This window comes from Leptodactylus fuscus, chromosome 11, assembly GCF_031893055.1.
Source record: "Leptodactylus fuscus isolate aLepFus1 chromosome 11, aLepFus1.hap2, whole genome shotgun sequence".
Taxonomy (NCBI): domain Eukaryota; kingdom Metazoa; phylum Chordata; class Amphibia; order Anura; family Leptodactylidae; genus Leptodactylus; species Leptodactylus fuscus.
The window spans coordinates 46,286,862-46,311,151 of NC_134275.1; the positions used below are offsets into that span (position 1 = coordinate 46,286,862).

A 24,290-nucleotide genomic window follows, 5' to 3' on the forward strand; every position below is an offset into this window, starting at 1 on the left:
TGACCCCCTATATAGCCTGCGTGTTCCTCATAGTGAGAGTGTCTGCAGTGAAGTTATTGCCTCTGTCATGCTGAACGCCGGGTAATCTCCACTTCTAAGACTTTGAGGCTAATTTTGGAGCTGGGGGTGAAGAGTTCATCTATTCTGATGTTACAGTAAGATGACCTCATGTGTCGGGATATTCTGAGAATATTTAATAATTCTAACTTGTACAGGAGGAAAAAAGGAGCCGAGATCTAGACTCAGAATATAATAAAGGGACTAAACCTAAAAACACCAAATATAATAAAAGTATTACAGTGAAAAAAAATTAAACTTATAATTTAGTGGTATTTCCATCTCAGTCCGCCATGGCTGAGATGGAAATATGTGGCTTAAGGTCCTGGCCAAGCGAGGAGGATCCGGGACAGAGACCCCTATAGAAATACGTGACCAGTCACCATAACTAGAATATTTTTATGGTTTTTAATAATAAAAAAAATTATATTTAAGTAAAAAACTAAGGGTGCATGCACACTACGTAACGCCGGGCGTGTATGAGAGCCGTACACGCCGGCATTACAGCAGACTGCCGAACACTTTCCATTCACTTCAATGGGAGCGCTCGTAAACGCCGCTGTTACGAGCGCTTCCATTGAAGTGAATGGGAAGTGTTCGGCAGCCCTGCTGTAACGCCGGCGTGTACGGCTCTCATACACGCCCGGCGTTACGTAGTGTGCATGCACCCTAAGATTGTATTTGGATATAGCAGAAATATTCTGTGTGAAGTTTTGTGCTTCTTGGTTGGTGGCAACAGGTAGCAGACTATTTATCTGAGCTGGAATATGTGGGTGACGGTTCTGCGTATAGAAAGAACTATTCTAAAAATAATGCAGGTATCATTGCTATTAAAATAGCTCCGATGAGCCCAAGGGATAAGCTGACCCACATTTCACTCTGACAGAGAGAGAGTTTGGTGTTTGACAGGCAGCTGTTTGCATAGCGAGTGCGGCCTAAGTCAACATGATTAGGTAGATCCAGTCAAGGGGGGGGGGGAGAGAAAGGGTCCTGTCTATACGGCCGGACTGCTGCATTGATGGCCTATCCCTTACCATGTCATTCACTTCTACTAGACTGATGGAGATAGAAGAGTAGGGTGCTCTGCCAGGTCCTGTGGAAGTAGATGGAGAAGTGCTCATGTGTGCGCCCTACCATTCATTCTCATAGGGGATTTTAGGGTCCTCTTATCTTCTGAACTGTGGGGGTCTCGGCAGCCTTACTCCCAGTGATCAGACACATAACTGGTGTTAGTTTGAAAACCCCTTTAAATGGCTTATTCAGGGATGTTTATAAACTTCCCACAGGTTCTATTTGGGGTACACCTTGGATTTTCAGGCTGTTTCCAACCTTTGATCACATGATCAGATCCAGGACATGGCATCTGAGTCAATCTGCTTCCTCCTGGATGAATAGATTATTGAAGATGAAGAGTTCATCGGCCATGTTCTAGGTTTGGGGACCATAGTACGGACTACCATTAACAAGGGAGAAGAGATGGGTTGACATGGGTGCTGGTTCTGATAACAGAACTTTCTAAGGCTTAGACCAAATAGAACCTGGGGAAAGTAAGTTTTTAAACAATCTCTGGATAACCCCTTTAACTTCCCATCAGTTGACCCCTTATCTCCATAGACTATAGAGAACTGTATCATTGGCCATGCAGATTAATAGCTGTCATCGGAGCTCTCCGAAGGATATTCCTAATGAATTGTGTATACACGTTCATGCTCAGATTGGCCAAGAGTGCATGTGTTCTGAATAGTGAAAGCTTGTGTACAAAGGCATGTAGAGACATCGGCCAAGCATTCGATTAGACCATTAGGTGATGTTGCTGAATTTGGAAGGTTCATCTAACCCTAGTCTCATGTGTATGGCCACCTTATGGCTTCAGAACCATTCATAGTCAACCCGTGTCATGCCATATTGTAAAGATATTTGCCCATTATATTAAATAGTTGAGATATGACAGGGATACAGACGAGTCTAAACGTATTCAGCCTTCATGTCATCCAAAGGTTGGCCACACCTGTTATGGGGCTGTGGTAATAGGGTATTTAAAGGGCAACAGGGGCGACACTGAGCAGTAGAGAGCTTCTCCTACCAGAATAAATCTAAGGTTTCTACTCCATCCCGAGGCCCGATGGAAATAAACGTAAATTCCGGTAAGTTCAAGAAAATTTTTATGAGCGATTAGTCTTTGTACTAGTAAGCTGCCGTGTTTATCCGCTTGCCCGTTTTCACTTATCTCCTACTGATTTTTCTGTTTCTGGCACATTCTTGAACTTTTTGAAGTTTTCGCCTGTGCTTTTGAGGAATTTGCTGTTGAAAGGAATTTAGCAAATAATAAGGCGGGCTGAGAGCCCGTGGCGCCTGAATTCCACAAATGTTGTCAGAATTTTTTTTTCTTGTACCCTTTGGCTTCTGAAGCTTGAATTCCTATCATTCTGCTCACTGAGAGCGGTGAGGCCTGAAACAAAGGCTTAAGTAATTTTTTTTTTTTTTTTTAATTTTAGTAAATGCCGGTTTTTACTTAATAATGTTTTTCATTAAGTTTGACTTTCATTTTATCCTTATTATATTTTGAGCATATTGTGTTGTAAATAGGTTCTCAAAGCTTGGAGGGAACATACTGATTGTAGGAATATTAAGGGATTTATGTGGCCAGTGGTCTTTATCCGATGGCCCTCCTGATATAGCAAAACTACAACACCCCGAATGATGGGAGTTGTCCATACAGAACAGTTAAGGATTGAAAATTGTTTGGCCATTTTAAAGACCCTTTCACATGGGGCATAATGGTGCTGTTATGGCGCCGAATTTACTGTGCATAAAAAAAAAAAATCGTCCCATTGATTTCAATGGGTGCTGCTTGCTTTTTTCTTCGCCCTGAATTTATCGCGCGGTAAATTCCGCATGTAGAAAAAAAAGCGAGCAGCACCCATTGAAATCAATGGGACGCGCTTTTTTACGCGTGGTAAATTCGGCGCCATAAACAGCACCATTTTTTCCTGTGTGAAGGGGCCCTAAGAGTTTTAGTTTCACAACAGCAAATATTTCTCCTGACCTCCGCCCCCATTACCACCACCATACACACACATGCTGTGCTTGGTTCAACTGAGTATGCATGTGTTCCAAATGGGAAAGGTGCGCAAACATTTGCCAGACACTCCCACATCAGATAGTCATCTACCTCCCCCCCTTAATACAAAAAAAAAAAAATCACTGGCAGAACCCAAAGTGGGAGAGGTTTTTTTTAATTTTATTCTGGATCTTTAGGTTCATTTTTGGATACTGTATATACTCGAGTATAAGCCGAATTGTTCAGCACAGTTTTTGTGCTGAAAAAGCCCCCCTCGGCTTATACTCGAGTCAGCAAAAAAAATAAATAAAAATTATTTCTCTTTTTTAGTGGGGGGGGGTCTATGACCAGCCGCTATATCAATGTATAGAATCTCCCATAAAATAGTGGGAAAAAAAGAAGCTTTAAAAATAATTTTTTAAAAAAGTTGTAAATCCCTCCTTTCCCTAGAATACATACAAAAGTAGAAAATTACTATGAAACACATACACATTAGGTATCCCTGTGTCTGAAAGAGATACCCTATATTCAGCCAGACTGAATTCCAAGTGGGGGGGAAAAATACAGTCCTCAAGCTCAGGGAATGAGCAGACAGACAACCAAACACCCCCTCCCCTTTCCCAGCATCTACTGCACCCGAATACTCCGACCATTTTAATTTTTGAAATTTTCCAGTAGCTGCTGTATTTCCCCCCTCGGCTTATACTCGAGTCAATAAGTTTTCCCAGTTTTTTGTGGTAAAATTAGGGGCCTCGGCTTATATTTGGGTCGGCTTATACTTGAGTATATACGGTATTTTACCTGCAAATCTGCAAAAATAAAAGTTGAAAAAATTATAATAAAAAAAATGCCTGTTGGATTGGGTAGACTATATAACCTTGTTACTAATCTTATATATTTGAAGACATGCCTTATTTTACATTATTTTTCTGCAAACCTACGACTTGTCTCTTGGCGTATTAAAAAAAAAAAAACTCAGTAAATATCCAATATATTTATCTCCAATATTTTCTAATGATCTTTTTTTTTTATCTAATCTTCTCCCATTCATCTACTATGGAAAATCTAAGTGAGGTTTTTTTTTCCCTTCCCCGTGGTCGATACTCCTTTAATATTTCTGAATTTCATGAGTACATTAAATGTGACCTCTATAACTCTAAATTAAGAATTTATGCTGTCTTGAAATTTATGAAATATTTCAACATGAAAGAGAGGCCTGTTCCCTTGGGAAGGGAGTATAATAAATCACAGCTCTGTGGATTTAATACTCCGTAGTCAGCAAGATCTGATTTTTTTTTTTTTTTTTTTTTTTTTCTTCTGCTTTCAAAAATGAAAAAAATGTAATCCTATAAAATAGCTTAACTGCCATCATCCCACATAGTAGAATTTTTAATTTCTGCTGTTTCGGCCTGGATTTATTTCCAATATTCCTGCTCGGCTTTTCAATTTCCTCTGTTATTAAAATTTAATTCAGTGCATTAGCATTTAAATTAAAAAAGGTTTTATTTTGTAAGAATCATTGGCGAGGAGGAAAAATTGTAACAGACCCATTCTTTCGTTACATGAATTTCTGATGCGGTTACAGGGATTGTTCAATTTAAAATGCAGATGGTTTTTTTGGGGGGGAGGTTGTATTTTTTTCTTTTTTTTTCTTTGATCTTGTTAAAATTTAAGAGTGAGGGCAAAAAAAAATCTAATTATTGGGAAAGAAAATAAAAACAGACGGAAAATAATGAAGTTATATATAATTTAAATTTGCCTCTTCATATATCGTTTAATTTTAGTATGCTGATGGAGTTCAACTGGAAAGGTCTAGGTTGTTTTTTTTGGGGGGGGGAGATTGGGTTTCTCTTTCTTCCTGGCAGGAGTTTAGGTGGTCATGTAATACAATGATGGCTCAAGTCCATCAGGACCAAGGCAGATTTGACAGTAATGCAAGTAGATATCAAGCATGCCCAACAGTGGGGGGCTACTTTATGGTACCCCACAGCCTACTGTCCATTACCTATTGGATTATCGGTGCCTACTAGGGGGGCAATAAAAAAAAATTTTTTAATGTTTGCTGTTAACAAAAAGAGCTGTATACTGTATGGATGCTTTATACTGTGTTGGGGTCAGTAAAGGGGCATTATACTCTGTGGAGCAGTCTTCTCTAAAATATAAAGGGATGTAGCATAGGGAGACTGGAATTTTTTGACCTGCAAATGGGGGAAGATCCTATAAAAAGGGAGTGTTACATGAAAATATTGATTAATATTTTTAATGACACCCCTTTTATACAGTTGGGCCCATACTCTACTTGCGGACATCTCCATTATCACACATAGGATGTCTTCTGCCTGTAATACGGTGTTGTTATTGCGGCACCATTTGACGTCGCATAACTCTCAACTTAGGGAGGTTGGGGATAATGTCACTCCTTGGGGAGACGCCACCTTGTCAGGTGTGTTGAGTCTTACAAAGCCATTTTTGCTCCACTGTAGAGGATTATGGGAAGAATATGCAAATTTGTTTCCCAAGATTTAAATAGGGAAACAGTGCCTCTGTATGCTGCCTTCTAGGGGAAGCTCCCGTGAACATCATGCCCGACTTTCCCATAAGCCTTTGCTGCAATGATGCGGGATTTTGCCAAGTCAGTATCCCAGCTGTGGACAGCGCTGTTTCGGTCTGATTGGATCTCTTCAGCACAGCCTAAGGAGAACTGACTTGGCAGAGGTGAGAGACTTCTAGACCAGGTTATGGGATGTTGTGAGACACCAAACTGGCTTCATGTAGGGAATTCTTTCACTGCTGTACAGGTCTCTTTGGATATAATATATATTGCCCAATCACATCACAGCTTGTTGCCTGGCGCAGTATGGGTAATGTAATACATGGCTTGAGAGGAAGATTTACTGTCTCTCTGATGGGGGTTGTAGTTTTGGACCAGCCAGAGAGTATAGGTGGAGAGTTATTAATGCTCGGCCTAGGAGAAGCAGGTTACAGAGCCAGCGGGTGCAGTAGCGGGCAGCTCATTCATAGGGAGTCTGGATAAGCTGAGACTGTGCATACAAAGGGGCAGAGCTCAGCCGAGCCAGTCCTGACACACACACAACTCTCTGGTCCACTATTACCAGTAAGGCCTGTAGATGATACAGTCCTATGAAAAAGTTTGGGCACCCCTATTAATCTTAATCATTTTTAGTTCTAAATATTTTGGTGTTTGCAACAGCCATTTCAGTTTGATATATCTAATAACTGATGGACAGTAATATTTCAGGATTGAAATGAGGTTTATTGTACTAACAGAAAATGCGCAATATGCATTAAACCAAAATTTGACCGGTGCAAAAATATGGGCACCTCAACAGAAAAGTGACATTAATATTTAGTAGATCCTCCTTTTGCAAAGATAACAGCCTCTAGTCACTTCCTGTAGCTTTTAATCAGTTCCTGGATCCTGGATGAAGGTATTTTGGACCATTTCTTTCTACAAAACAATTCAAGTTCAGTTAAGTTTGATGGTCGCCGAACATGGACAGCCCGCTCTCAAATGATCTGAAAACAAAGATTGTTCAACATAGTTGTTCAGGGGAAGGATACAAAACGTTGTCTCAGAGATTTAACCTGTCAGTTTCCACTGTGAGGAACATAGTAAGGAAATGGAAGACCACAGGGACAGTTCTTGTTAAGCCCAGAAGTGGCAGGCCAAGAAAAATATCAGAAAGGCAGAGAAGAAGAATGGTGAGAACAGTCAAGGACAATCCACAGACCACCTCCAAAGAGCTGCAGCATCATCTTGCTGCAGATGGTGTCACTGTGCATCGGTCAACTATACAACGCACTTTGCACAAATAGAAGCTGTATGGGAGAGTGATGAGAAAGAAGCCGTTTCTGCACGTACGCCACAAATAGAGTTGCCTGAGGTATGAAAAAGCACATTTGGACAAGGCAGCTTCATTTTGGAAACAAAAATTGAGTTGTTTGGTTATAAAAAAAAGGCGTTATGCATGGCGTCCAAAAAGAAACAGCATTCCAAGAAAAACACATGCTACCCACTGTAAAATTTGGTGGAGGTTCCATCATGCTTTGGGGCTGTGTGGCCAATGCCGGCATCGGGAATCTTGTTAAAGTTGAGAGTTGCATGGATTCCACTCAGTATCAGCAGATTCTTGAGAATAATGTTCAAGAATCAGTGACGAAGTTGAAGTTACGCCGGGGATGGATATTTCAGCAAGACAATGATCCAAAACACCGCTCCAAATCCTCAGGCATTCATGCAGAGGAACAATTACAATGTTCCGGAATGGCCATCCCAGTCCCCAGACCTGAATATCATTGAACATCTGTGGGATGATTTGAAGCGGGCTGTCCATGCTCGGCGACCATCTAACTTAACTGAACTTGAATTGTTTGTCCAAAATACCTTTATCCAGGATCCAGGAACTGATTAAAAGCTACAGGAAGCGACTAGAGGCTGTTATCTTTGCAAAAGGAGGATCTACTAAATATTAATGTCACTTTTCTGTTGAGGTGCCCATACTTTTGCACCGGTCAAATTTTAGTTTAATGCATATTGCACATTTTCTGTTAGTACAATAAACCTCATTTCAATCCTGAAATATTACTGTGTCCATCAGTTATTAGATATATCAAACTGAAATGGCTGTTGCAAATACCAAAATATTTAGAACTAAAAATGAAGATTAATAGGGGTGCCCAAACTTTTTCATAGGACTGTAAATGGTTGTTGTGACTGAAATTTGCTTTTGAAGGGAGATTCTGCTCTGTGCTTGATTATTCTCTTCAGTGGCAAAGACTTTCAATTAAAAGGGTGCTCTGGGCCAGGCATGTCAAACATGCGGCCCTTTACAGGCATATCTGCGGCCCGCACAAAAGTCTCAAACTTTGTCTCTAAGAGACAAAGTTTGAGACTTTTGTGCGGGCCGCAGAGGTGCAATACTCACGCGGCTATTCGCTGCTGTGTAGACGTGATGTGACGTGATGACGTCACATCGCGTCTAAATCTTCAGACGGAAGCCGCGCGGGTTGAGCCGCGCGGCTTCCGCCCCCGGCAGCTCCCTCCTATGTCGGCTCATTCATTTGAGCCGACAGCGATGGTCGCGGCAGGCGGGAGAGAGAGAGAGTGCGGCGGGGGAGCGAGGACTCGGAATCGTCGGAGAAGGTAAGTTTAATGTGTGTATGTATGCATAGAGGTGGAACGTGAAACAGGGCAGATGAAGGAGGGGACGGCATGACACTGGGGACAGAGATGGGGGACATGAATCTGGCGACAGAGATGGGGGACATGACACTGGGGACAGAGATGGGGGACATGAATCTGAGGGCAGAGATGGGGGACATGAATCTGGGGGCAGAGATGGGGGACATGAATCTGGGGGCAGAGATGGGGGACATGAATCTGGGGGCAGAGATGGGGGACATGAATCTGGGGGCAGAGATGGAGGGGACATGACACTGGGGGCAGAGATGGGGGACATGAATCTGGGGGCAGAGATGGAGGGGACATGACACTGGGGGCAGAGATGGAGGGGACATGACACTGGGGGCAGAGATGGAGGGGACATGACACTGGGGGCAGAGATGGGGGACATGAATCTGAGGGCAGAGTTGGGGGACATGAATCTGAGGGCAGAGATGGGGGACATGAATCTGAGGGCAGAGATGGGGGACATGAATCTGGGGGCAGAGATGGGGGACATGACACTGGGGGCAGAGATGGAGGGGACATGACACTGGGGGGCAGAGATGGGGGACATGAATCTGGGGAAGAGATGGAGGACATGAATCTGGGGGCAGAAATGGGGGGGACATGAATCTGGGGGCAGAGATGGGGGGGACATGAATCTGGGGGCAGAGATGGGGGGGACATGAATCTGGGGGCAGAGATGGGGGGGACATGAATCTGGGGGCAGAGATGGGGACATGAATCTGGGGGCAGAGCTGGAGGGGACATGAATCTGGGGCAGAGATGGGGGGACATGAATCTGGGGGCAGATGAAGGGTGTATATGTAAATAGATAATTTTCTTTTATGAAACTAACAAAATCTCAGAGAACAAGGCTGACTGATCACCACTTATAATCTAAAAAAAAAATTGAAAAAAATGATAGCAAATAAATGTTTAGTTTTTAATTGCTGTATTTTTGTTAAATATATGTTGCTGTTACATATTACTACTTCATATCTTGTTTTCATGACTGCTGTTAAAATACGTTCGTGACATTAGCTGCTGTGTGCGGCCCTCGCAACAACCTCTTGTTACTCATGTGGCCCTCGGGGTACCCTGAGTTTGACATGCCTGCTCTGGGCTAAAAATATTGGTGACCTATCCTAAAGATAGGTCACTAATATGAGATCTGTGGGGTAAGCCCCCATAGATCAGCAGAAAGGAGACAGTCAGAGCTACACCAATCTAGCTTTTGTCACCTGCATAATGGATAGGCCTCGGTCTGGAATGCCCCTTTTAAAGGGAGTCTGTCACCAAAATCCAGCATCAGTCCATCCTGCAAGTAGATATATAGGTGGGGTCATCTGAATAAGACGATGGTTTCTCTTAGTGAATTGTGACTTTCATTGCTAAGTTATTGCCATTTTTGTCAATATACAAATAATCTATTTGGATCAATAAGAACACTGCTACTCACCTTTTTGGAGCATTTGCATATTAACCCAAAACAGCAATTCACAAGGGAAAAACACTGTTGGGTTAGGATCACCTGACTCTAGCTGCAGGGCTGGGGTCTGGTAGCAAACTCCCTTTAAAGGGGTTGTCCAGGACCTGAAAGTGTTTTGATACTGATGACCTATCCATAGGATAGACACCCAGACCCTGTTCCGTTTATCAGTTCCGGCAGCTAGAAGCCATATACTAGGTATACAGCCAGGCGCCACTGCTACAGTGTACGGACCGGAAGCTGTACACCATGTATGGTGCTCTGTACAGTATAGTGGTGGTGCCTGGTACTGCAGCCCTGGTACTATACACTGGAGTAGGAACAGAGTTGTTTTTGGAAATTTACGTACTAAATGGCTACTGGTAGCCAAACAGATGACTGGTTCGGTGTCTGGGTGTCGGACTTCGACCGATCTGATACTGATGGACAGGTCATAGTATTGAATATGTTCAGATCCTGGACAAGAACAGTCAGTAAGTGATCGTTGGTCTCATTATTGACACTCCCTAAAAGTTCATGAACCCTCTCCAGGTGTCCCTGTCTTATCATTTAGTGCATTGTGATAGATGACTGTACCTCGGTGAGATGGCGGCCAGGTATGTGTGTGTTTTAATGTTGGACTCTTTAGAGTCTTTCATGCTGGATGACTGATCACTGGTTCTTATCTTTTCTCCATAGGGTTGTAATAAATATTCATGCCGGGGAAATAATGATATGTTCTCATTTAAATTAATTAGGATTATTAAAATGAGTGAAGAAAATAGGCGACCTTTCTACCCCGCGCTTCACACCGCGCATATATTATCAGCACAACCATTGTATAAATTAGCGGACAATAAGCAAGGGGGGGTGGGGTGGCCTTTCACAAAATTACATTATCATTATAGGTTTTCATGCCTCTGTTATTCTGCTAGTTTTGGGGTGGGTGTTGTTTTATATTTGAAATTGGATTAAAAACAAAACAAAACTCTTTGATCTCTACTTTACAATAGACCGTCACTGTAACACAGAATTTTGCACAAATTTTCTTACACAATTAATGTAGCTATGCGGTGGATGTCTAAAGGAAAAAAAAATATATAAAAAAAATTGACCAGTGTGAACTCAACCAATATTCTTTAAAATGTTATTTATTTTTGTAGAATTTTTAAACATTACTTTTTTATCTTGTAACCTTTCGTTCACATTGGCGTCAGGAAATCCAGTATTCTGGGATGACGGAGGAATAGAGGAAGAAAAAGTGAAACTCAAAAATAGCAGACTGGAATGAAGCCCAAAGGACTTCAATGAGTATAATGGGCTATGCCGGGGGCCTTTTTGTTTTTTTTTTTGATTGAACTAAAATTCCTGGTCAAAAGATATTGGGCTTCAGATGATGATACTGCAACAACGTCGACGTGCCATAGCCTAAGATATATATGGCATGTACAGGCTTCATGGGTTGAAACATTTTTTGTATGTGCATTTTTTTATTTTTCTTTTTTTTATTTATTTTTTGCACGTGTGTTGTGGCCCTTACTTTGGTGTCCTTCATTACCAATTTCTGTACCAAAATAAAATATTTCACCTAATCTTAAAGTCTGGAAACTTTATCAAAACATTTTAAGCGTTTTTATTTCTGAGACAGTTTTCTAGAACAAATTCTCAATTCGGACTACATAGATGTCACATTTTCCATGTCCTACTTTACATTTTATTGAACTGCCTCTGACTGGGCTGTGACAAAAAAAAACTGTAAAAAAAAAAAAAAAAAATAACCTGATCTATTCTTTACAATTTTTTGACATTATTTGCATACTATTTTCCTAACCACATTTTTTTTTTTTTAGTCATGGCTCATGCAAAATATTTCATAAAAATTTCCCTGCTGCTGCTCACTGATGCAGTCAGAGCTTTTTTTTCTTTGCCTTTGACATGTTGTAATTTATAGAAATGGAAAAAAAATTAAATTGACAAGAAATATACATCAGTGGAAAATTCCCCCTAGCTCTTGAAATTTTTCCACTAGAAATCATTGGCTGCCGTCTGAGCCGTGTCTGAATATTCCATTGTGTAAGGAATAATGACTGAATTCCTAAATGGGCTCCTGGAGCAAATGTCAGCGCAGGCTTTATATAGAAATGTAGACATTGTCCTGGCTCTCGCACTAGTCTATACTTATTCAAGGATATTTGCAAGCAAACAAGATTTGGTATTTTTATGCAAAGCAGCTAACTGTGTGATATACTGTAGATGTTGTATAGTAAAGGATGTAATGTGATACAAAACCGGCAATAGGTTACTATGGGTAACAGCAGAAAATCCATGCACTAGTGATTGTGTCATATGTCAAGGGTCACCATTAGGGGCAAGATCATAGCTGTAATGAAAAGTGGCCCAGCGGCCATCTCCAGCCTGACCCCTTTATATTAAAGACCAACCGCGTTCTGCATTAGTAGTCAAAGACATCAGTCCAGTGGTGACTAATGAAGTGGCTTGAGGTCACAGGGAACATTATACTGTGTGGGGCCCACTGGGGAGCATTATACTGTGTGGGGGCCGCTGGGGAGCATTATACTGTGGGTAGGCCACTAGTGAGCATTATACTGTGTGGGGGCCGCTGGGGAGCATTATACTGTGAGTGGGCAACTGGTGAGCATTATACTATGTGAGGGCCGCTGGGGAGCATTATACTTTATGGAGGTTATAGGGAATCACAATACTGTTTTTGGGGAGCATTATACTGTGTGGGGGCCGCTGGGGAGCATTATACTGTGGGTGGGGTAACTGGTGAGCATTATACTATGTGGGGGCCGCTAGGGAGCATTATACTGTGTGGGTGTCATTGGGGAGCATTATACTGTGTGGGTGTCACTGGGGAGAATTATACTGTGTGGGGGCCGCTGGGGAGCATTATACTGTGTGGGTGTCATTGGGGAGCATTATACTGTGTGGGTGTCACTGGGGAGAATTATACTGTGTGGGGGCCGCTGGGGAGCATTATACTGTGTGGGTGTCATTGGGGAGCATTATACTGTGTGGGGGCCGCTGGAGAGCATTATACTGTGAGTGGGCAACTGGTGAGCATTATACTATGTGAGAGCCGCTGGGGAGCATTATACTTTATGGAGGTTATAGGGGATCACAATACTGTTTTTGGGGAGCATTATACTGTGTGTGTGCCGCTGGGGAGCATTATACTGTGTGGGGGCCGCTGGGGAGCATTATACTGTGGGTGGGCCACTGGTGAGCATTATACTATGTGGGGACCGCTAGGGAGCATTATACTGTGTGGGTGTCACTGGGAAGAATTATACTGTGTGGGGGCCGCTGGGGAGCATTATACTGTGTGGGGGCCACTGGGGAGCATTATACTGTGTGGGTGTCACTGGGGAGCATTATACTGTGTGGGGGCCACTGGTAAGCATTATACTGTGTGACGGCCACTGGTGAGCATTATACTGTGTGGGGACCGCTGGGGAGCATTATACTGTGTGGGTGTCATTGGGGAGCATTATACTGTGTGGGGGCCACTGGTAAGCATTATACTGTGTGGGGGCCACTGGTGAGCATTATACTGTGTGGGGGCCGCTGGGGAGCATTATACTGTGTGGGGGCCACTGGTGAGCATTATACTGTGTGTGGGCCACTGGGAAGCATTATACTGTGTGGGGGCTGCTGGGGAGCATTATACTATGTGGGGGCCACTGAGGAGCATTATACTATGTGGGGGCCGCTGGGGAGCATTATACTATGTGTGGGACGCTGGGGAGCATTATACTATGTAGGGGCCACTGGGGAGCATTATACTATGTGGGGGCCACTGGGGAGCATTATACTTTGTGGAGGTTATAGGGGATCACAATACTGTTTTTGGGGGGGCATTATACTGTGTGGGGGCCACTGGGTAGAATTCTCCTGTATAGGGCCACTACATGCTGTAGATCTATTTACCTTTATTACTTGGTAGGGGTGTCCCAAAGAATTTGTTTTATTTTCTAGGGGTGCCCAGAGTCTGAGAAGGTCAGGAAACTCCTTCATTGTAATTCACATAGTCACATAGCCTGCTAGCCCCCCTCATGTAGACCCTGCATGTCAGACAGTATGGAAAATGGTAATGTATATGCCGGGGGACCTAAACATTTGCCTGTATAGAGCCCCAAAATTCTTCCCGTCTATGTGCCAGATAAAAGGTGGCAATGTACAGTTAGGGCCAGAAATATTTGGACAGTGACACAATTTTCGCGAGTTGGGCTCTGCATGCCACCACATTGGATTTGAAATGAAACCTCTACAACAGAATTCAAGTGCAGATTGTAACGTTTAATTTGAAGGGTTGAACAAAAATATCTGATAGAAAATGTAGGAATTGTACACATTTCTTTACAAACACTCCACATTTTAGGAGCTCAAAAGTAATTGGACAAATAAACATAACCCAAACAAAATATTTTTATTTTCAATATTTTGTTGCGAATCCTTTGGAGGCAATCACTGCCTTAAGTCTGGAACCCATGGACATCACCAAACGCTGGGTTTCCTCCTTCTTAGTGCTTTGCCAGGCCTTTACAGCCGCAGCCTTCAGGTCTTGCTTGTTTGTGGGTCTTTCCGCCTTAAAGGGTGCATGCACACTGAGTAACGCCGGGCGTGTATGAGAGCCGTACACGCCGGCATTACAGCAGACTGCCGAACACTTCCCATTCACTTCAATGGGAGCGCTCGTAACAGCGGCGTTTACGAGCGCTCCCATTGAAGTGAATGGGAAGTGTTCGGCAGCCCTGCTGTAACGCCGGCGTGTACGGCTCTCATACACGCCCGGCGTTACGTAGTGTGCATGCACCCTAAGTCTGGATTTGAGCAAGTGAAATGCATGCTCAATTGGGTTAAGATCTGGTGATTGACTTGGCCATTGCAGAATGTTCCACTTTTTTGCACTCATGAACTCCTGGGTAGCTTTGGCTGTATGCTTGGGGTCATTGTCCATCTGTACTATGAAGAGCCGTCCGATCAACTTGGCAGCATTTGGCTGAATCTGGGCTGAAAGTATATCCCGGTACACTTCAGAATTCATCCGGCTACTCTTGTCTGCTGTTATGTCATCAATAAACACAAGTGACCCAGTGCCATTGAAAGCCATGCATGCCCATGCCATCACGTTGCCTCCACCATGTTTTACAGAGGATGTGGTGTGCCTTGTATCATGTGCCGTTCCCTTTCTTCTCCAAACTTTTTTCTTCCCATCATTCTGGTACAGGTTGATCTTTGTCTCATCTGTCCATAGAATACTTTTCCAGAACTGAGCTGGCTTCTTGAGGTGTTTTTCAGCAAATGTAACTCTGGCCTGTCTCTTTTTGGAATTGATGAATGGTTTGCATCTAGATGTGAACCCTTTGTATTTACTTTCATGGAGTCTTCTCTTTACTGTTGACTTAGAGACAGATACACCTACTTCACTAAGAGTGTTCTGGACTTCAGTTGATGTTGTGAACGGGTTCTTCTTGACCAAAGAAAGTATGCGGCGATCATCCACCACTGTTGACATCCGTGGACGCCCAGGCCTTTTTGAGTTCCCAAGCTCACCAGTCAATTCCTTTTTTCTTAGAATGTACCCGACTGTTGATTTTGCTACTCCAAGCATGTCTGCTATCTCTCTGATGGATTTTTTCTTTTTTTTCAGCCTCAGGATGTTCTGCTTCACCTCAATTGAGAGTTCCTTTGACCACATGTTGTCTGGTCACAGCAACAGCTTCCAAATGCAAAACCACACACCTGGAATCAACCCCAGACCTTTTAACTACTTCATTGATTACAGGTTTACGAGGGAGACGCCTTCAGAGTTAATTGCAGCCCTTAGAGTCCATTGTCCAATTACTTTTGGTCCCTTGAAAAAGAGGAGGCTATGCATTACAGAGCTATGATTCCTAAACCCTTTCTCCGATTTGGATGTGGAAACTCTCATATTGCAGCTGGGAGTGTGCACTTTCAGCCCATATTATATATATATATAATTGTATTTCTGAACATGTTTTAGTAAACAGCTAAAATAACAAAACTTGTGTCACTGTCCAAATATTTCTGGCCCTAACTGTATATGGCAGTCACGTCTTTCCCTGGCAAAAACAGCCGTTTGTCAAAAGCAAGGTGAAGGACTGATCAGCTGACTAGCCGGGGCCATACTTTGTCCACTGTCCACTTTCTTAGAAGGGTCTCCAAATAAGACCCCAATGGCAGGGAGCCCCCTACTAAGATCTCAAGCAATCGCAAGTAAACTGTCAGGAAATCAGGCAAGTGCTCAATTTATCTGCAGCGTCCCCACAGGTGAAATAGGGCATTGAGAGGGAGAGACAGTCTAGAGCAGGGGTCTCAAACTCAATTTACACGGGGGCCGCTGGAGGTAGAGTCTGGGTGAGGCTGGGCCGCATCAGGTTTTCCACAAGCTATGCTCGCCGCAGCAAATTTAGCTACACCCAATTTTATGATGTCTCCGCCCATTCTTATTCATTTTTCATGTGCCCCCACACAGTATAATCCTCCTACAGTCACCCGTACATTATACAGTCCTATGAAAAAGTTTGGGCACCCCTATTAATCTTAATCATTTTTAGTTCTAAATATTTTGGTATTTGCAACAGCCATTTCAGTTTGATATATCTAATAACTGATGGACACAGTAATATTTCAGGATTGAAATGAGGTTTATTGTACTAACAGAAAATGCGCAATATGCATTAAACCAAAATTTGACCGGTGCAAAAGTATGGGCACCTCAACAGAAAAGTGACATTAATATTTAGTACATCCTCCTTTTGCAAAGATAACAGCCTCTAGTCGCTTCCTGTAGCTTTTAATCAGTTCCTGGATCCTAGATAAAGGTATTTTGGACAAACAATTCAAGTTCAGTTAAGTTAGATGGTCGCCGAGCATGGACAGCCCGCTTCAAATCATCCCACAGATGTTCAATGATATTCAGGTCTGGGGACTGGGATGGCCATTCCAGAACATTGTAATTGTTCCTCTGCATGAATGCCTGAGGATTTGGAGCGGTGTTTTGGATCATTGTCTTGCTGAAATATCCATCCCCGGCATAACTTCAACTTCGTCACTGATTCTTGAACATTATTCTCAAGAATCTGCTGATACTGAGTGGAATCCATGCGACCCTCAACTTTAACAAGATTCCCGATGCCGGCATTGGCCACACAGCCCCAAAGCATGATGGAACCTCCACCAAATTTTACAGTGGGTAGCATGTGTTTTTCTTGGAATGCTGTTTCTTTTTGGACGCCATGCATAACGCCTTTTTTTTATAACCAAACAACTCAATTTTTGTTTCCAAAATGAAGCTGCCTTGTCCAAATGTGCTTTTTCATACCTCAGGCAACTCTATTTGTGGCGTACGTGCAGAAACGGCTTCTTTCTCATCACTCTCCCATACAGCTTCTATTTGTGCAAAGTGCGCTGTATAGTTGACCGATGCACAGTGACACCATCTGCAGCAAGATGATGCTGCAGCTCTTTGGAGGTGGTCTGTGGATTGTCCTTGACTGTTCTCACCATTCTTCTTCTCTGCCTTTCTGATATTTTTCTTGGCCTGCCACTTCTGAGCTTAACAAGAACTGTCCCTGTGGTCTTCCATTTCCTTACTATGTTCCTCACAGTGGAAACTGACAGGTTAAATCTCTGAGACAGCTTTTTGTATCCTTCCGCTGAACAACTATGTTGAACAATCTTTGTTTTCTGATCATTTGAGAGTTGTTTTGAGTAGCCCATGATGCCACTCTTCAGAGGAGATTCAAATAGTAGAACAACTTGCAATTGGCCACCTTAAATACCCCTTCTCATGATTGGATACATCTGGCTATGAAGTTCAAAGCTCACTGAGGTTACAAAACCAATTTTGTGCTTCAGTAAGTCAGTAAAAAGTAGTTAGGAGTATTCAAATCAATAAAATGATAAGGGTGCCCATACTTTTGCACTGGTCAAATTTTGGTTTAATGCATATTGCGCATTTTCTGTTAGAACAATAAACCTCATTTCAATCCTGAAATATTACTGTGTCCATCAGTTATTAGATATATCAAACTGAAATGGCTGTTGCAAACACCAAAATATTTAGAACTAAAAATGATTAAGATTAATAGGGGTGCCCAAACTTTTTCATAGGACTGTATGTCCCCACATTATAATGTACCACCTTTCCCACAGTATTAAGTGCCTCTCCTGGTTCCCCAGTTTAAACTGGGGGAAACTAGAGGGAGCATGAAGCTGGGGCAGCTGGAGGGGGACATAAACCAGTGGGGGTAGTTGGAGGGGGCAATAAATTAATGGCAGCTGAAGTGGAACATTAAACTGGGGCAACTAGAGGGGGACATTAAACTCGGGACGCTAGAAGCAGACATTAAACTGTAGGGGTAGGTGGACAGTGACAATAAACTGGGGACAAATAGAGGAGGACAGGTCCCCCTCCAGCTACTCCCACGGTTTAATGCCCCCTCCAGTTGTCCCCAGTTTAAGCGCCCCCCCTTCATCTACCTCCAGTTTCATCTCCCCCACCATTTCTCCCCCCGTTTGATATCCCCCTTCCTTTGCCCCATTTTATGTACCCCCCTCCATCTGTCCCCAGTTTCATGTCATCCCTCCATCTGCCCCAGTTTCATGTGCCCCCTCCATCTGCCCCCAGTTTCATGTTCCCCTCCATCTGCCCCAATTTCATATCCCCCCTTCATCTGCCCCCATTTTCATGTCCTCCCTCCATCTGCCCCCATTTTCATGCTCCCCCTCATCTCTGCCTCCAGTTTCAGGTCCTCCCCTCCATCTCTGCCCCTAGGTTACTGACACACACACACTCCACTCTGCATCTCACATTCCTCTCAGTACTACATCTCTTTGTCTTCCGGCCGGCACACTAAGACACACCTCCCTAGTCACCGATCACCCATCACCTTCTATTGCTGTTATAAGAGCGGGGGAGTGATCGGAGGAAAATTAAGTAAAACACTAAAGGGACATAGTGGGACATGCAGGGAGCTGCGCGGGGGCCGCAAACTATCGTCCCGAGGGCCGCAGTTGGCCTGCGGGCTGCAAGTTTGAGACCCCTGGTCTAGAGTCTGTGTTGGTCTAGACTAGAGTCTATGTTGGCAGTGATCCTGAGACCAAGTGATGCTGTGATATAAGGAATTGTCTGCTGTTATCACCAAAGGCATGTAAATGAGAAGACCCCAAAAACTCAACATTATAATAATAATACATTTTATTTATATAGCACCAACATATTCCACAGCACTGTACACTTTGTAGGGTTCAAGTACAGGTGAAAAAGATGATCACAAAAAAATAGGTAATTCACACAATGGGACTGAGGTCCATGCTCGCAAGAGCTTACAATCTATGAGATTATACCTTGGTCATTACCCTTTGAGTACTGAATCACATGAAGGGTATTCTTCATTATAGGGATTGTACAGAGTCAGAGAAACATTTCTGCTTTTTTCAGAAAGAGCGCCATACCTGTCTGCAGGTTGTGTGCGGTATTGCAGCTCAGCATTATTTTTGGGAACAACTGGAAGGAAGCAGCCATATGTGTTTCTAATTGCGTACAGCCCCTGATAAGTAGTGTAATGTTTTTATATGCTGCTAAACCCACACCTCTTCTGTATTTCCTAGGGAGCGTGCGGTCCAGGGGGAAAGCGCAACACTTTTCTAAATTCATTCCAAAGAGTGTGGACAATGAGTACCCAAGATGTGACCGTTAAAAAGGAAAAACCGGAAGAAGTTCTTCAGCCGGTCCTATGGAAGCAGAAGATTAAAAATTCTGCCAAGAACAAAATGGAAGATGGGGCTGAGGAAGTGCCTGCTGAAATCTGCGTTGTGATTGGAGAAAACCGTAATCAGCAGAATATTGGTAAGTGGAGGGTGGGCCTAGTGGCAGATGCCTGGAGTGCTGCTGACAAGCAGAGTGGCCCATCTCTATTGGAAAGTAGTTTTTGTTGCCTTTTCTGTACAATCTCTTCAAAACTGCCATTATTTCACACTAGCACTCAGGTTTCCATTCTTTGGGTCTGCTCTGGAACCCAAAGGCCGGACACAATGTCCAGTTACGACTCGACATTGTAAAGTGGTTACACTCGAAAACCTACAGACCCCATAGACTATAATGGCTCCCCTGGGTGTCCTCCTGTTTCAGGCCTTGCAGGACATTTCCCTGTCGATTTTAAGCATTTCTATGGCACAGTCTCCAACGCAAGTGTGAATCCAGCCTTACTCGGGACCATGTTAGAAGTAACACAGTTCTTAGCAAATCACAGTAAAATTATGGTGGTTTGGGGCAAAAACACAACTTGGCTGGGTTCAGCATGTGAAGGTTCTGCATCAGCACCGCCTAGGAGAATATAGACTACTAGAAGAGGGTACAGCAGGACGTTTGGTGACATCACAGTCACTTGTATTGACAAGGTCCTGCATCAGCAAAACAGGGAAGGACAGAGGCTAGAAGGATACAGCAAGACCTTTGGTGACTTCATGGTCACAAATCAAAGGTGCCGCATCAGCACCACTGTGATGGAGATGGACTAGTGGAAGGATACAGCAGGACTGTACGTGATATCATAGTCACATGTCAATGGTCCTATTTCAGCACCACAGAGTAGGACAGACTACAATGAACCATAGCAAGGAGCCTTGAGAGGGGGAAACTGTGTGGAACAGTATGTGAAAAGGGGGGAATGGCAGAGCCTTAATAGGCTTCCATAGATGACATACCTGTAGGATATAAGCCTCCATCCGTCATTGCAACCAGTCACCACCCTGTGATAGCGTTGCATCCACTAGATCTAAGGGGTAAACAGTTGGGATAGAGCTAGCAGTCTGTTAGAGGCAACACTCCTTGTAGATAGCATGTACTGAGATCCTTGGGGCACCCCTGTGACATACATGTACGGCATTGTCGACTGAACGCTTGTCACCCATTATGTACATCATGGGGTGAAAGGGAAGTTATGGGGTTATTAAGGGAATGGTGTGGGTTGTGACCAAGTAAAGTAACCGCATTGTGTGCCACTACTTTGGGTGGGCGGCCCCGTGGTGAGCACTTTTTACCCTTTTCTGTGTTTGGGGGGGGGGGCATTTATATGATGACTTATGTTCTTGTCATTGTCTATGGGTGTTCCCTGCAGGTGCAGACTCTCCAGAGAGACATACAGCTGCCATGAGCAGGGAAACCTCTTGGAGCGGTGGCAGTCGTCCTCGTAATATCCCTCCAAGAATCAGCACATCTTCCCCAGGTGAGCAGCCACATTGGTAGTCACGTTAACATGTACTGGACTCTTTAACCCTGTGATGTGGACGAAGGTTGAAGGGAACCATTCAGCTGGTGCAATATATTTTGTCCTGCTGAGAGTTGTAGTCCTGTAGCGGTTGGACAGTCAGAGGTTGGTGGTCTCTGCTGTGTAGCACACTCACGCTCGCTCGTCTTTTGCTTTGTTTTTCCAGGGTCTTATGAATGTGGAATCTGTAGAAAGAAGTACAAATATTACAACTGCTTCCAGACACACGTCCGAGCGCACATAGGTAAATATAACACCGCCTAATTGAGAGATCTCGTATTTCTGTCTTCACTTGTACTTGCCCGGTTCAGTCTATTCAACGCGTGTCATATGAAAGGGCACCTGCCCCATGTGAGTGTGGATAACGGATTTCATTATCTGGAAAAATAATTAAGTTGATCTAATGACCGCTGTCCACAATACAGTCCAGGGACTAGAGAATGGCCACAGCACTGACCGCATAGAATAGTAGAGACTGAGACTGTGGCACTGACCGAAGAAGATAGTAGAGAGATCAAGACTGCGGTACTGACCGAAAAGGATAGTAGAGAGACTGAGACTGTGGCACTGAACGAAAAGGATAGTAGAGAGACCGAGACTGTGGCAGTGACCGAAGAGGATAGTAGAGAGATCGAGACTGCGGTACTGACCGAAAAGGATAGTAGAGAGACTGAGACTGTGGCACTGACCGAAAAGGATAGTAGAGAGACCGAGACTTTGGCAGTGACCGAAGAGGATAGTAGAGAGACCGAGACTGTGGCACTGACCGAAAAGGATAGTAGAGAGACCGAGACTGCGGCACTGACCGAAAAGTATAGCAGAGAGACTGAGACTGCGGCGCTGACCGAAGAAGATAGTAGAGAGACGGAAACTGCAGAACTGTTCACAGAAAATAATAGTTCAGTTGATCTTCTTAAACATAGGTCATCAATTAATAAATCCTGTAAGACCCTTTCAACCTCTCCTTTACTGTAGACCACCAGGGAAGAGAATATTGACCTTTCTCCTATCCTAGACCACCTGGTAACACTTATACCCTAGACCACCAGGGATTGAAGTATTAATCACTCCACTATCTTAGACTTCCAGGGAATTACAGTACAAACCAAAAGTTTGGACACACCTTCTCATTCAAAGATTGCAAAAACCATCAAGTGCTACAAAGAAACTGGCTCACATGAGATTCGCCCCAGGAAAGGAAGACCAAGAGTCACCTCTTCTGCAGAGGATAAGTTCATCGTAGTCACCAGCCTCAGAAATCGCAGCTCAGAATAGAGACCAGGTCAATGCCACACAGAGTTCTAGCTGCAGACGCATCTCTACAACAACTGTTAAGAGGAGACTTTGTGCAGCAGGCCTTCATGGTAAAATAGCTGCTACAAAACCACTGCTAAGGACAGGCAACAAACAGAAGAGACTTCTGTGGGCTAAAGAACACAAGGACTGAACACTAGACCAGTGGAAATCTGTGCTTTGGTCTGATGAGTCCAAATTTCAGATCTTTGGTTCCAACCACCGTGTCTTTGTGTGACTCTACATGCCTGGTTCCCACCGTGAAGCATGGAGGAGGAGGTGTGATGGGGTGGGGGTGCTTTGCTGGTGACACTGTTGGGGATTTATTCAAAATTGAAGTCATACTGAACCAGCATGGCTACCACAGCATCTTGCAGCGGCATGCTATTCCATCCAGTGTGCGTTTAGTTGGACCATCATTTATTTTTCAACAGGACAATGACCCCAAACTCACCTTCAGGCTGTGTAAGGGTTATTTGAGCAAAAAGGAGAGTGATGGGTTGCTACGCCAGATGACCTGGCCTCCTGAACCCAATCAAGATGGTTTGGGGTGAGCTGGACCGCAAAGTGAAGGCAAAAGGGCCAACGAGTGCTAAGCATCCCTGGGAACTCCTTCAAGACTGTTGGAAGACCATTTCAGGTGACTACCTCTTGAAGCTCATCAAGAGAATGCCAAGAGTGTGCAAAGCATTAATCAAAGCAAAAGATGGCTATTTTGAAGAACCTCGAACATAAGACATATTCTCAGTTGTTTCACACTTTGTTGTTAAGTATATAATTCCACATGTGTTAATTCATAGTTTTGATGCCTTTAGTGTGAATCTACAATTCTCATAGTCATAAAAATACAGAAAACTCTTTGAATGAGAAGGTGTGTCCAAACTTTTGGTCTGTACTGTATATATGACCCCCCTGCCCCCTTTACACTCGACCAGTGTTTTTCAACCATTTTAAGTGAAATACCCCATAGTGAAAGAAGTCTGGAGTACTCCCAAAATGGTGATCACGTATAAATGTTAGCAATATAAAGCTTTATTTGGAGCCTCTGTCGTCCGTTCTGTAATGCCCCCCCTTGTGGTGAGCAGCGTTCATTACTTACCACTCTGCTCCAGGGCCTGCTATGATGTCAGCACTAGACACCCAGAACAGAGAGGAAGTGGTGAGTAATGAATGGAAGTCATTGCAAGAACTCCTTTCACTTCCATAGTAAGGATAACTCATCCTGTGGGGGGATATTGGTTGTCAGCCATGGCACGTACCCCCAGGGACCCATACTGCTGGTTGAGAACCACTGCTCTAGACTACCAAGGACTGCGACATAACCATAGAGCACCACGGAATGAAATTCTACCTCTTCTACTATCCTAGACCTGCATACATTAACCCATTCACTACCTCAAACCATCACGAAAGTCCTATTATGCCTGAAATATCTATTTTGCTGATGTTATCTTATAATGTCATGATGTGAAGTAGTCTTTAAGGAATATTGCACCCTCATGAAGTGTTCTGAGATGTGTATGAGTTTTTGATGGTTGTGGATCACACCAGAGGTCAGTGCAGGGGAGCTGTATATCTGTATGTACCATCCCCCAGCTATTCTGCAGGCGCTGTAGTATACAGAAAGTTATCAGTCTGTATACAGTTCACCTTACACATTACACAATACACATTACACATATATGCCATACTCATTACACCATACACAGTACATTGTACACATTACACTGGTCACAGTACACTGTACTAAGTACACATTACACCGCTTACAGTCCACATTACACCGCTCACAGTACATTGTACACAGTACACATCACCCGATACAGTGCTCACAGTACATTGTACACCGTACACATTACTCAGTACACCTTACATAGTACAGCACTCACAGAACATTGTACA

At 43.6% G+C, this 24,290-nt stretch overlaps 1 protein-coding gene across 2 annotated transcripts in view; it reads left to right on the forward strand.

The window, feature by feature from the left end:
• ZNF618 (zinc finger protein 618) overlaps positions 1 to 24,290 on the forward strand; it is a 79,306-nt gene that overhangs the window by 26,282 nt on the left and 28,734 nt on the right. For both annotated transcript variants that reach the window (XM_075259574.1, XM_075259575.1), the window contains exons 2-4: positions 19,438 to 19,675; positions 20,946 to 21,053; positions 21,262 to 21,339. In XM_075259574.1, coding sequence (XP_075115675.1) covers positions 19,501 to 19,675; positions 20,946 to 21,053; positions 21,262 to 21,339 — 361 coding nt within the window. In that variant the 5' untranslated portion in view covers positions 19,438 to 19,500. The remainder of the gene's footprint in view (positions 1 to 19,437; positions 19,676 to 20,945; positions 21,054 to 21,261; positions 21,340 to 24,290) is intronic.